Here is a 14,707-nt window from a genome sequence, read left to right on the forward strand (position 1 = left end):
GTAGAAAAGCAGTTATTTAAATGTTTTGTTTGTAAACAGAACATGTTTTATTTATAATTTTTATAATTTATACAAAATACAATTACATAGAATGATAGGAACATAATAAAATATTGTTGAAGCAGAAAAACATGGATGCTAATGCCTCCATGACAGATGGCCATCCTACCTCTGCTTATAAACCTCCAAGAAAGGAAAATCCAGAACCTCCTGAGGGAGATCTATCTTAATAATAATAATAATAATAATAATAATAATAATATCTTTATTGTCATTGCCCCCTCTCAGGGACAACGAAATTACTCGACTGCTCCATAAAAACACTAATTAAAACAATACAGTATAGTACAGCAAGGTACTTCCATGTATTGTAAAAAGTAAACGACACTTATTTTACCCCAGTTGTTTGACACAGAGGGGAAATCCTACAGATACTGTCCAAAAGGTGCACAGGGAATTCTGTATATATGGGAGAATTTTTAAAAGCAAGTGGTCCTCACTGACCTGTCTGAAAAAGATCTTATCGTTCAGAGGACCCCTGGCTGCGTATAGCCCCACACAAGCTTACCAGGCCCAATGGACTCAGTGTGGCTTTCTTCTGAGTAGGCACTTAGTTATTTACTAGATGCAAGTCAGCAGCACAAGACCACCCCGCTCGGCATGGGGCTGAGGTGGATTTCTGCCCCTGGTGGGCCACCCCCTTACCTGCTTGTGTTTGGCCAAGCAGATAAATAAAAAATCCTGATTGCCTGGTTATTTAAAAAAAAGATTTTTTTCTTCCACTTCTCACTACCCTCTATGGCTATCCTCATGCTGCTAACCCCCATTTACGCGATTTTCACCTGGGGCCCCCTTGGAATATCCTGGGGCCTCCCAGGGGGCCATATGGGAAACACTGCTCTAGACCATAGGTGCTAACTCCTAGGGGCAGAGGTCTCTTCTCTCCCGCCCCCTAACTGACGGGCACTGCCATTCAAATGATGTGTGTGCACTGTGCCTCGTAACTGATTATGATGGGCAGGGCTTACCTGTGCCCCCTCCCCAATATTTTATTCAAGTTGGCACCCCTGCTCTAGATATTCCATTTACTCAACTAAAATTTTCTTGCAGGTATCCATTTAATATTTCTGTAAGCATTTAATGTAGTACAGCAGCAATATATTTTTAGTATTTAAAATCTATGAAAACTTTTTCCATTTCTCTCAACTGACTGAATTATATCTATCATTTCCTTTTCAGACCCAAACTCACAGACATGAAAACAGAATTGTTTAAAAACATTTTAAACTAAACAAAGAGTAATGTCAATTTTTTATGCAAGCAAAGTAGCCTTTTTTTTAAAAGGGGGGGACACAATGTTTCACAATAATATGTTGCAGTCCTCACTCGGGCTTGGCTGCTCATGCAGCAAAAACTGTTTCCTGTATCAATGTAACATAACAAACAGTTTTGTCCCAGTGTAACCCTCTATGCCATATGTTCACCACCTCTGGAGAACCAGGGAGCTCATCTTATGCACCTCTACTTAGAAATCCTACAAAACTGAAAATGTCATATTACCATCACATTAAAAATTCCAGTGGCATTTTTCTCAACTAAAAGAGGAATGTTTCCTCTTATAATTCACATCTAAGCTTCCAAAAATAAAGAATCCCATATGAAACTCAGTGCAAACCTAAGAATACTAAATGAAGGAAAGTCCATTACAATCCATGGTACTTAAAAAAATACATTTAGGATTGTGGTGTATAATAATTTTTTAAGCAATTCAAGCTTTTAACAATCTAACATTTGGAGGGAGGAGGGTGAGCTGCTGAAGAACAAAGCAGATGCAAAAGTCTGACCCTACAGTACAGCATTTCAAGTCCTGCTCATTTCCCCACCAGCTTCCAAGGCCACATGGAAGAGCTTGTTATTTGTTGTGAAGAGAATAATAAGCATCCATTAAAAATATACTGAATCTTCAGAACACTTATTTAAATCCTAATCCAAGAGGTTCAATGTAAATTTGAAGCCATTAAACAACTCAACCCTCTAGTGGAAGCCAGCTCTTATCTTCTGAGGAAAGCATATTTTGGGGTAACCAACAATAAAATATTGTCAGATTAAGGTTATTTAGCAAATCTTCTGTAGAAACCAAGAAATAAAGGTTCTTTTTCAGACTGCTTTATCCTAACAAGCCCTGATGACACACACCCCGCCTCCTCTCTAAGATGACAACATCCTCTGTTCCCAGAGTCCCCATTTATGGCTTCTGTTGACTAGCACAATAATAAATACCTTCCATAAAACAACACAGGCTTTTAAAAGAATGAAAAATATCACGATTAGTTTGAAAAAGCAAATACTGTTGATCCCCCCCCTCAACAATCCAAATCTTGTTTGGATTTTTTCCTTTTTTTAAACAACAAAAGTCTCACCAAGTCTTCATAACTTCTGCAATGTTCTCTTCCTTCCCAATCCAATCTTTTAGGGAGCAACTAAAATTGAAAGGGGGAAGGAGAGAAAAGCCAGATGAATTGGAGCGAACGGGGCACAAAAGAAAGCTGTTACAAATACTTGCACAGATGGCATAGTTTCCATCTCTAAAAGACATTGGGATTATAAAAAAAAGCGGGGTAAAAGCGAGTGGCATAAAAGGAAATTGTTTTTTTTAAAAAATGAGTAGTCTCACAGACCTGGTACTGTTCCAGTTCTTGCACTAGCACCTGTAGGGGAAAAAAAGAAGCTGGTATTTGGCACTGGTGGAGGTTTTCTGTTCGCGTTTGCTTTTTGAAGCGCCGCTTCTGACCAAAGTGAAGGGGGGCGCTATGAAGCCGCCCTTCGCGGGGGTGGGGTGGGGGCAGTGCAGAGGGTGCAGGCGAAGAACAACTCACCTCCGCCGTCCTCCTGCAAGGCCCAGTGCTCAAGAACCGAGCTATGAGGAAGTACAGTTCTGCGAGAAGGAGAAAAAGAGGAGAGATGAAGTCGAAGCCGGGCTTCGTTGGGGGATGGGGAGGGCGGCGGGGGGGGCGGGTTGGGGGATCCCCCTTAGGTGACTGTAACTCATAACCAGGCTCAGTAAGATGGCGGCGGAGACGGCGAGCGCTCGCCTCGCCCGGCTCTTCCATCCTCTCGCTCTCCTCACCAAGCCGGCGCTCACTCTTCGCATTACCTGATTCAATGAGCGGCAGAGGGCCGCTGCCGGCGCCCAAAGGAGAATTGGAGGCCGGCAAGGGCTCGGCCATATCCGCAGCGGCCGCTGTTGCCAGGAGGAGATTAGGGCTGAGGGCTCTGTCTGGCGCGGCGGCGGCCCAGGCCTGGCTCGACATAATCCTATCAGCGCTTCCCCTCCCCCATGCGCCTTCGCTCTATTTGTATGTATGAGGGAGAGGTCCGGCGGGCGGGAGCGCGCACGTCCGTCGTCTGCGCACCACCCTTCGACGCCGCCACTGCCGCGCTCTACATTAATCTCTGCCCAGCCCCGCTGCCATTACTGCTGAGGCACCCCGCGCGCCTCTGACGTAGCTCCGAGGAAAGGCGGGGCGGAGTGGATAGTAATAGGAAAGGAAAAGGGGGGGTGAAATAGTCCCCTTTGAAGCGAACGAAATGGTTGCGTTTAAAAGTTAAAAAAAACACACAGAGACCGCAATCTGATGAAACGCCACTCATGTATCGTCGTGTAGTAAAGAGGCTGCTTTACGTGAGGTGGTGCTGGTGGTGAAAGGCTGTGATGGCTGAGCGCGGAAGGAGATGCGGCCATTTTCGACTTGGCAGTTGGGGATGAGGCTTCGTGGAGAATTAAAGTGGGGAGGGATGGGAGCGAGCGGCGAAGGGCTCCTCCCGCCCCTCGTTGTAGGGAAGTGAGAGCGCTCGCTTGGCTGCCTCCTGCAGCGCCAGCCTATTCATGCTTACTTGGAAGTAAGTCCGTACGTGCCGTGGGGCTTACTTCCAGAGACATGTAGGACGGCGCTGACAGAGGCACCTTCTTCCGGAAAAACAATGCGCCATTTTCATACAGATAATCCCCCGAAGAGCCTGATGCGAATCTGTCAAGGTTTTCTCCCCTGGTTCGCCCTATGTCTTTTCTGGTCAGGGTCTTTCACAATGTGCGGGCGAAAATCAGTAGGCAGGTTTACGTATGGAGATAAGTCGCCCTTTGTTAAGGAGAGTTTTGTTCATTAATTCCCAGGTAAATGTTTCTAGGTCTGCAATTAAGCGAGGAAGAGTGCGGATCGGTTGCAAAACAAACGCTAATGGTGGACTGGCTGTTCTTTTCCAAGGGGAAAATGTTGGCGCTTCCCTAAATAAAAGGAGCGTTTGGGGAGTGCCTCGGTTTAGTGTGAAGTCCCATTATTTTAGACTTTCCCACGTAAACACGCATGGGATTGCAGCCTTATTTGAATCCTTTGTGTGCTGCCTTGTCAAAGCAGATCATTAAATAAAACCCCACAATAACCGTAACATATTAAAACAAAAACAAATAAAGAACAAATTATTCATTGGAAATGTGTGAAGAAGAGGGGGAAAGGTATGGGATTGACGTTCTGGAATTTAAAATTCAATTGGCCCTAGTTCTTTGGGTACAATCCATCATTATTATTAATTGAATTTATATACCGCCCTATACCCGGAGGTCTCAGGGCGGTTCACGGAAAAGATTACTTACTCTTCAAAGCCTGTACTACATAAAAACAACACAAGTATACTTCTTGATAGGGCTTTTCGGATGGTTCTCTGGAATTATCCCTACTACTAGTATCGTTTTTTAACTCAGCGCAGTCTGATCCTATATATTTTCCCCAAAGTCACACTCTATTCAATAAGACTTCCTAGTAATAGTAAGCATGCGTAGCATTACAACCTTAAATAAGAGCCAATGGCAACTTGTGTTACATCGCTGACAGGTCCTATCTCTTGTGGAAGGACATGGTTGTGCTCTTGTTCTGGACTCAAGAGTTCCCAGCGTCATGTCTGTGAGCACTGTGGCTGCCTCTGATACCAGCATCCCTGCCTGTCTAAAAAAAAAAGTCAATTCAGGTTTTGGAGGGGGGTTGTTGCCTGATTTTTTTACTTTCCTGTGTTATTTGGTAGGGGCATTGTAAGTGTTTTGCCTAGTTGGAGCATGTGGTTTCCCACCCTTTGTTTGGTTTCTTTTAGAATCTTGCTTGAATGTTCTCCATATAACCCAAATAATAAAATTGAGCTTCATAAGACAAACACATAAAAACCAAACCAAGGCTGACATTAGAAGTTACATTCACAAGAAGAAATGATAAAGCTGGTTATGGAATTAGTATTGCCCATCAGGACACACAAACGAGTGGGGACCATTTAAGCCTATATCTAACACCATAGAGGATTATTTAGTTAAGATGTCATAAGTTGCTGCCTAAAAGAGTATCTTAAATATCTACTCCCTGCCCAGTGGTAAGAAGTGAAATCAGACAGGGAAAGCCTTCTAAGCAGGAAGCTTACTATGTCACAAAGTATTTTATTTTCACCCTTCCCAGTTCAAATCATGGAATACATAAACATTGCTAGACTATAAATTAAACAGAATCAAGAGAAACCTCAACAACACTACAACTAAAATGGGAAGGATACTGTATTCAGTTCTCATCCACCACCCAGGCTGGCACAAAAAGATGCCTGTATACCTGATACCAAAATATAAACAATGAGAAGGCATTCCACAACTTGTTCCAAACCAACAATTTATCACAATATGTATATAAAAGAATCCAGGCTAAAAAATCTATTATTATCAGTGATTAAGGTGTGAAGATGAGAATGGTAATTAACCTAAATACAACTTGTGGTGCTGGACCAATTAAGATAATTAACTGAGGTAGTTTTCAAAGGTTCCACACGCAGTGCAGCTGGCAAGTCATTTGAAAGATTTCCTTGCCATCCAGGGACGCTTTGGGGAGGTATTTTAACTTACTAATTTGATTTAAACTAATCAGAAAATAGAAACAGGACACTTAATTATTATCATTAAATCTATGATTTGAAGTTGGGTTCATATATTGGCTTGTTCTGAAGCTGCTTACCATGGTTTCCTGGTTCAGGCAAAATGGAAAACTCGATAATACTTCCTCTTTTGTTGCAAATGAATGTGTAAAAAGGTTGCATGGGTGGGACCTGTTAATATTCTAGTTTTGCATTGGTGTACAAAAGCCCTACACAGCTTGGCACCAGGATACCTACAAGATCACATTTTATATACCCAACCACACTAGAGGGCCTCATGCAGATACCTCATCAGCAGGTTGGTTCTGTAGGAATTGGGCATTTAGCATAGTGGCACCTACCCCTTGGAACACCCACATACCAGGCATATACTTTTCAGTGCCTGTTGAAAACCTCCATCTTTCAACAAGCCACCTAAGTGATTTTCATCCCAGTTGGTATCTATATTGAATTTGAAAACATTTTGATAAATGACATTGTTTTATATCTTTTATTGTGGATGTTTGTATTGCCTTATTCTTTCTTGTGAAATTGCTTCAATAATTTAGGAGATTCATAAATTAAATAAAATAAGGCATGATCTAACACACCATGAATAGGCCTGTACAGGCAGGACGACTAATAACAACTTTTGTGGGCTAGTAACTTATGAAAATTTATTTTGCAAGGCAGGCCTAAATTAATAACCACCCATTGACAGAGAAGATTGTGGCCTATATGGAGAAACACTATTCAGTACTGCAGCTCTAGAATACACAATCGAGACTTGGTCATGTATGAGGACTCTAATTTCAGTAAGATTACCGTATGTGTAGTTTGTAGCTACTGCCATTCTTAAAGTTAAGCTGTATGTTATGTTTCTAGCATTGTTGTTGGTTATTTGACATTTTGTGATGTATAGTATGGTTCCAAAAGATAAACAAGCTATTGCATTGTGCTGGAAAGAACATCACCAGCATCTCCTTAACCGCAACGCCCCTGTAGCTGCTGAGGTCCTCACAAATCCCACACTACTAGATTCCTGAAAATACTCCGAGACAATGCGCCTGTGGACATAAGACAAATCGAATCAGTCACACGTTTGTTTGCACTGCCCTTGGTATCTATTTGATCTACCCTAGGTTTATCAGTTGGTTGTTCTAGGCCCTAGGGAGTGGCATTCCAACAAATGTACAGTAGCCTTCCTTACATTTAATCAGGATGGGGAGAAGATGGAGATAGTAGCCGGGTTTCAGCAACACGCAATGAGGACTCGTGAATATTGTACATTAACTTAAGTGTAAGATGCAGGTTTTGAGGAGTGATTTTATTGTACCGAACCCTATTGGAATTGTGTATGTCAATAAAGGTTTAAGAATTTCAGGGTTAAGAATTTCAAAGTGACAAGCAGACTGAGTATAGAAGAGGTCCAGAGGAAGCCTCTGGTACTGACTTCAGTAATTTCACAGTATGCTGAGGAAAGTCTTTGACCCTTATTGGCCATAATCAGGGTCACTTCTGCCTTCCTTTTGAACTATGCAAAGTACTCAGGGCAGACTATAAATTGACAGGAAAGAAAAGAATGGTTCGGGGGGGGGGGAGAGCACCTGGAACCTTCAGGAAAGCCTTGCAGGAGGGAGAACCACACCAGTGGAGGCTATTGTCACCTCCATTGATTGACAATAAACACCCCCCCTCAAGTACTCCATCTAGAGCAAAAGTGTATTTCACCTGATGGATCTTCAATCTCCTGGGACTGGTTGACTTTCCATGTTCCATGTTCACATAGGCTTTCCCATGGTGTTCCCCATTTTTTCCAAGACATGATGGTTTCAAATGTGATTCTAGAAGACAAGATTCTGTAAGACTTGGCTTCTAGCCAAGCTGCTTGAAGCTCCTTTCTGCATGTGCTGCTAAAGCTTCCAGAGGGACAGTCCCTGACTACTCATATTCTAATAGCCTATTGTAGTAGAAGCCTCCAGATGGCTCACTGATTGCAAGTGAACTCGTCTTGCAATAGGTCTTGATGGAAGTTGGTGTCACTCAAGTTGGATGTGTTGTTCTTCCTGTGCCTCAGTAAGTTTCTGTGGAAATATTTAACTGCTTGCACCAATTTCTCATGAATTATCAGGGTGTGAGGGTGCTCTATACTAGATACCTTGCCAAACCCACATTTAAAATAGAGATATTTTGGCAAGTCTTGGCTTTAAAGGCTTGTTCTTCGATGTGTCACTATCTATGATTGTTAAGATGTGTTGGATCTCTTTACAAGTCCCATCCCCCTATCCAACTAGCAAAAAACTATCTCTATGGTGGACAGAAGACTCACAGTGCTTCTATGTCAGGATATTAAAAACAAGCTTGTATTCATCTGTTCTCCTTACCTACAAGTTTTACAGGGCAAACATTCTCCTTCACATATTTCAATAGCAGCTATGCTTTCTGTGCCACTGATCCTGTCTTACTGAAAAAGGAGTTCTCAGTAGAGTATTAAGTGTTCCTAAGTTTGTGCTATTTGTTTGGATTCTGAGAACTTCACATAATGGCAAAACTGTAGTGCTTACTAAAGCTCTGAGAAGCTAGCTCCATCAGGCTTACCACTCCATTAAATGTCACCTGTCAGGCAGCAGCCATTTCATCAGACAGAAGAGATTAGGAAACCAAGAAAACACATCAGCTCAGGGGAGGGACCCATTTTCATTTTTGCTGTTGATATAAGAACTAGTGCCTTAGGTTGCAATCCTAACACCACTTATCTGGGAATAAATCCCTTTGATTTACTGAATAGGACTTTTAGAAATTCTTAAAATTGTGATGTTTGCTCCCCCCCCCTTTTTCATTTCTGTTGATTTAGATTGTAAACCTGAGGGTATAGACTGTCTTATTATTGATCTCGGTAGTTGTTTCAAGTCTTATATGGACTATAAAGAGAGGAGATATAAATAAAGGGGAATATAGGCAAGTTTCTACCATTGAGAAAGTTTTCAAGTTTGTTGTCACGTGAATTTCACTTCTTAGAAGAGCCTGCTGCTAACAAATTTTCAGCAATGCTGTACTCATGAGTCAAACAAAGATAAGCAAAGGTTAAGGACCACATTTACTTTTGTGTGTTTGATCAATGGAGTTTCTTCATTACTTTATCTTTCCAACTCTCCTTCCATGCAAAAAAAGGCTAGAAACATTGCGTATAATACCTAAGCTGCCATACAACAGATACTGGGGATGGCTATAAAACCATAGACTACTGAAATTTCATTCACTAAAGTGAAAGCTTATGTTATAGGAATACAACTGCACGTTTGCTTGTTTTTAAAAATCTACATCCGTTAATTTTCAGTCAAGCCGAAGAGAAACACTCACAAAATGTTTATGACCAATATTTTATTGGATCTTGTTTGATGAACCACAGACATTAACTATTTGTACTGATTCTTCTTCCAATAATTTGAATGTAAACCAGTCATCTGACAATTATGACTTCTTTGATAGACCATTAATTCAAAGTAGAAAAGTACCAGTGTCTCAAATACTGTCATGTGAAAGTCATGTCTGCTTAACCAGAAATTTTATCTACTCAGTAATTGAACACCACACACACTACACACCCAGATTTCCAACCGTTCACAACACGTTACAAAGCTGTTGAAAAAATAAACTACCACTACCAAAAATAACTCTTGTCACAGATAAAACAAATTTGGGAGATCCAACACCAGGGAACAAGTTGGGTTTTCTGAGGAAGCATTCTACTGATGACAAATCGAGGGGGATACGTGTTAAGTGTAAAGACATTTTCCTACTTGTCACCATGTCAACGTTTTATCTGTGCTATGCTTCTTTTAACAATTACAAAAACCATCCCACAGTATACAGCAGGTGTGAGCAACTTGTTTGCCTCTGGGGACGATACTGGCATATGCTGGGCATATATTTCCATCATATATTCAAATTTATTTGTAAAGGCTAAAAATTTAAGGAAACAAAGCTAAATTTAAAGTAACTGAAGTCCTGCATAAAAATAGCTTTAAAGGGCCACATGTAAATTGCAAGTTGCCCACCCTGGCCTCTGGAATGTTAAGGCTGCAATCCTATGCACACTTATTAAAGAATAAGTACCACTGAAACCAGTGGGATTTAGTTCTAAGTAAACATGTATAGGATAGCACTGTAAGTAATCAATATTTTGAAATTTCTCCTTAATCTAACATTCCATTAATTGCTGGTTATATAGAGAGACAACCAGTACATGATTTTTACCTTTTAAAAACAAAGCATTTACACTCAAAACTACGTTAAATGGGATATTGAGGGAGGGATCCCCTCATGCTTAAAAAATGTCTTTTCTAAAACCACTAAAAAACTTGCATTTACAAAATAGTTGATAAAAATATTCCTCTGAATTGTACAAGATGGTGGCAAACAAACCACTGATTAAGAGACTTTGTACAAGATGTTACTCAGATTTTGCTTCTTTTTCTCCTGCTGCATCAGATACTGGGGCCTGAAAAAAGAAAAAAGTTTAACGTAACAATGGTTATATACATATGTTTCAAAGTTCAAACCCAAGGACTATTAAAACATTGTTTTAAAAGCTATTTGGTATTCTAAACATGAAAGCTAGGATCAACATAATTTTTGTGTGCTATTACAGAGCCAAAACATTTTTATCAACCAGTTTGAGAGTGACTGGCCACAAAGGATTAATATATACAATCCACAAATAGAAAAACATTGCTTTTAATAGTCTATCTACAGTAAAATATTGAACACATAGCCCCACATTGATGAACCTCATATTCCATCATGGTATTTCAGTTTACAGCCATAGTTTGAGTTATCTTATTCTGTTTCTGTGGATTTTCAGGAATGCTCAGTACTGCTTTCCATACTAATTTCACTAAAAATCCATCAAGCTTTCTTATGATATAGTCACATCAAAGATACTCATTCTGCACTCATATCCTGCTAAAAGATTATTTTGTGGTTAACAAAGAATACATTTACTCATAAAATTACTGGACAATACAAATTCCATGCAGAACTTTGTAATGCATGATGAACTTTCCAAATACTCAAACTTATACTTAAAATGTTAGGTTAAGGCTTGTCCTTAGGCTTCATTTCAATTGGCACAGAGTAACTTTAAATTCAAGGACTTGAAATAGTTGTGTGTTTCATAACAATGATGTTTCTGACTAGTTTAGAAATAAAACATCTTAAGTATATGCTTACTTTTGAAATGATATAAAAATTCAATGTAGAATAGAAACTCATTATATTACTCGCCATATGTTTGGTGAACTGATTGATCTACTTGGCCCGATCATCCAGGATGGCAAGAGCCCGGACTGGGAATATTAGTAGTAAAAAAATGCCAGATCCACTAGTGTGACTACTGAAAGATGCTAGTGGAAGATGAAAGAATTTACTAAAATGCATAGCAACCCAAAGTAAGAAAATCCCTGCTGAATCAGGCTAAAGACTTATCTAGACCAGCAGCCTATTCTCATGGTAGCAAACCAAATGCCTATGAGAAGCCCGCAAGCGGAACCAGAGTGCAACAGCACTTTCCCCACTTGCAATTTCCAGAAACAGGTGTACAGAGGCATGAAACCCAATGCCAACTCCTCCTCCACTTCTTCCTACCTCATTAGCCTCCTTTACCAATATAAATATTTTCTCTGGGATAGTGGAAAGGGATATTAAATTTGTTTTAAGTGTCCTCATGCAACATCCATACAAGGCAATGCTGGGACGTTCTCTCTGCCAGTTAAGTCAAAACAGCCATTTTGAATTTAAACCAGAAAACTATAGAATACACAACAAAGCCATAAAATTTACCTCATCACTTTTTGCTTCTCCATTTTCCGCAGGCAAGTTATCCTTTACTTCCTCATTGTTAATCTCTTCAGCCTGTTTACCTTTTGGTCCCTTTTTCCCTTTTGCTGGGGCTTTCTTTTCCTCCGGCTTATCCTGCAATGAAATAAGACAATCAGCATTTAGTCTTTTAAAATAACGCATTCATCAGAATGTGAAGATTTGTGGTCTTAATCAGTACTTTTCTTCCAGGACAAAAAAGGTGCCAGTACTGTGCACCCTTGAGTAGTCCCAGAAAAAGCACGGGTCTTAATCATATTAAAACATGTTTGGAAAGATCTAAGGTGCCAGGACTGCTATGCTGGCTCACATATTTGCATCTAGCCCCAAAGAGTGCTCTTTTAGTGTCATGTTGTCTTAGCACATTACCAGGAATCACTGCATATATTTCTATGCATGGTGCAAAGCATCATTCATTGGAAAAAATGAAGCTGTTAGCATGGTGAGAGCATATCAGGCTGTTCTTAGTTATTCCAAGGTTTGTACTACAATCAGTCTATATCAGTAGTGGGAAAACTTGGCCCGCCAGCTGTTTTGGGACTACAATTCTCACCATCTCTGACCACTGGTCCTGTTAGCTAGGGATGATGGGAGTTTTAGTCCAATAACAGCTGGAGGGCCAAGTTTGGCCATCACTGGTCTATATGGAATACTAAAATAGGTCTTGCCCAGCATTGGATACCACCCTCCATTTTCCTGTGTAAACTGATTTTAGATATTTTGGATAAGGATTCTCCCCCCCCAAAAAAATTATTTTATTTTCTTAAACTGTAGATTTATTATTTATTTGTTCAAATAAACCAGCAACTGAGTTCATAACACAGTTAGTTTAGACCCAAATAGAATTAATCTGATGTTCTTGCCCTTTTCAGTGAAGCTGAAGCAAAATGGTTGCTTCAGGTGATGCGTGGACTGGTTAGAGAGGAATGGTGGGAGGAAATAGCTGGGAAACCACCAAGAGAAGTAGCCTCAGAGCCTACAGGGAAAAGTGAGCACTTTGGTATATGAAACATTTTGAACATACAATATACTAGCAATGTTTATAACAACTCTGTACAATATTATCCCCATGCTACCAAGGTGAGGGAAAGAATGAGAATATACTGTATTAGTTTGGCCAAGCCCAGCTAGTGAGTTCATGACCAAGGCACAATTCATCAGAAAACTCTTCACCACTATCCTACACTAGGTAGCTACCACATAAATTTACGTTACTATGTTTTTGTTTTGCTTTGTTACTAAGAAATTGTTTTTGTACTGCTTGCTTTAAATGCATCCGTTTCTTTGTTGTAAGACACTTTGAGCATGATTCAGTTTGTGGGAAAACGGTGTACAAATACAACAAATGAAAATCCTTTTGAAGCTGTGACTTGAATTTAGTACAGCTTAAATTTGGCACCTTTTCCTCCTATGCTACTTTTGGCAGACATCAGGTAAGTTCAGGAGCTCCTAATCATTCCTGAATGGATCCAAACCCCCAAAAGTAGCATGGCAGGAAAACATGCCAAATTCAAGCTGCAGCTGCATATGGACAATTGGGAGCCCCAGCTTTTATCTTTCCCGTACCGAACCTTGAATTGTATCGGGGGACAGATGGGCATGAATTTTGCCATGCCAGCTTCCACCCTTGGCCTCACCATTAGTGGAATGTGGCCCATAGGGTGACCACACTTCGATCGTGACTTGAGTCCCAAAGTAGTTTCCTGCTTCTACTGCCGAGATGTAGTAACATTGCTCCATTTTACAATGAAATAATATCTTCAGCCAGCTTCCAAAAAGGATTTCAGACACCTTGTTTGTCTCCCTTCCCCAAACCTCTTACCTTTGAAGCTGGCTTTTTTGGTTTGGTTTCAATTTTGGCAATGACAGGTTTCTGAAAGAGAAACACCACACAATTATTACGTTTTGATTCTAATATTCACAATAAACATAATGGGTAAATAAGAAGTAAATGCAATTCTATACTTACAGCAGACAGGCGTGCAGATCGCCTTTTTGGCTACAGCAAACCAAAGCAAAAGAAAACAGTATTAATGGTCTGCTTAATACTAACAATCCTCCTGGATCCTTTAAAATACCATACAAATGTTTCCTACTTACCTCTTCTTCAGCGGCGTTCACCTGCAATGGAACATAAAGTATTAGATAGGAACGGGGGCGGTAGAGCGAAACATCGCATGCGCATTAACGCCTGCTTTACACCGTCCAGGGGCCCTGACGTCACCGCGCACACGCCCCCCCCTTCCCGCCGCTGTGTCGAGAATTCGAACCTGAGGCCGTATCCTTAACCAACGTCCGCGTAAAAGTTCTAGACGTTCCTGAACCTGCGCGACGGTCGTTCCTCGGCTGCCCGAACTGAACGGGCACGCGAGACGTTACAGGCCGCAGTTCGGCGAACCTCGCGGCCATTTACAACCGTCACGCCCCCTCCCCCCTCTAGAATAGGAGCGCGAAAACTGGGCCCTCACGACGAAGTCGTCGCAGAAAAAAAGAATCCCCCCCCCAGTATGAAAGGACAGCCCGCTCGCCTATATTTTTATATCTAAATATATTACATTTACAAGGGGAAGGAGAAGGGTAAAGGAGCTCGGGGAGGGAGAAGGGAGTACGCGCTCTCGGCGCACATTAAAGTGTGCGCGCGCCCGTCGCCAACCTTTCTCTTCGGCATGGCGGAGTAAGCGGCGATGCCGAACGACGGCGCTCGGCTTTCCCTTGTGCTTTTATTTGTTCCCTATCGTCGGGCGGCGGGAGCGGTGGCGGCGGCGGCTGGCACTCCTTACTCCAGCCCCACTGGGAAGTCCGACTCTCACTCCTGCGCACAGACCAAGAGTGTGCCCGCCCGCCCGTCTGACCCCCCTTCTCCTCCCGCGACCATCCCAGCAGCGCCAGCGGCACC

The 14,707-nt window shown here is 41.4% G+C and overlaps 2 protein-coding genes across 6 annotated transcripts in view; both read right to left on the bottom strand.

The window, feature by feature from the left end:
* The window catches only part of BRWD1 (bromodomain and WD repeat domain containing 1), a 47,523-nt gene extending 44,044 nt beyond the window's left edge, over positions 1–3,479 (bottom strand). For 2 of the 5 annotated variants that reach the window (XM_053386729.1, XM_053386727.1), the window contains exons 1-4: positions 3,155–3,461; positions 2,877–2,935; positions 2,679–2,708; positions 2,421–2,480 (exon numbers count right to left, since the gene is read on the bottom strand). In XM_053386729.1, the coding sequence (XP_053242704.1) occupies positions 2,421–2,480; positions 2,679–2,708; positions 2,877–2,935; positions 3,155–3,311 (306 nt within the window). In that variant the 5' untranslated portion in view covers positions 3,312–3,461. Of the gene's footprint in view, positions 1–2,420; positions 2,481–2,678; positions 2,709–2,876; positions 2,936–3,154 lie in introns of all 5 variants that reach the window. The other 3 variants (XM_053386728.1, XM_053386730.1, XM_053386732.1) reach the window with 3 other exon arrangements.
* Positions 3,480–9,300: 5,821 nt separating this feature from the next.
* HMGN1 (high mobility group nucleosome binding domain 1) lies at positions 9,301–14,676 on the bottom strand. The gene is made up of 6 exons (XM_053386735.1): positions 14,465–14,676; positions 13,912–13,932; positions 13,781–13,810; positions 13,634–13,684; positions 11,776–11,907; positions 9,301–10,435 (listed from the first exon to the last, which is right to left on the bottom strand). The coding sequence occupies exons 1-6, from the start codon at positions 14,477–14,479 to the stop codon at positions 10,388–10,390; spliced, it is 297 nt and encodes a 98-aa protein (XP_053242710.1). The 5' UTR covers positions 14,480–14,676; the 3' UTR covers positions 9,301–10,387.
* Between the last annotated feature and the right edge of the window lie 31 nt (positions 14,677–14,707).

Source organism: Podarcis raffonei, chromosome 4 (genome assembly GCF_027172205.1).
Source record: "Podarcis raffonei isolate rPodRaf1 chromosome 4, rPodRaf1.pri, whole genome shotgun sequence".
NCBI lineage: Eukaryota > Metazoa > Chordata > Lepidosauria > Squamata > Lacertidae > Podarcis > Podarcis raffonei.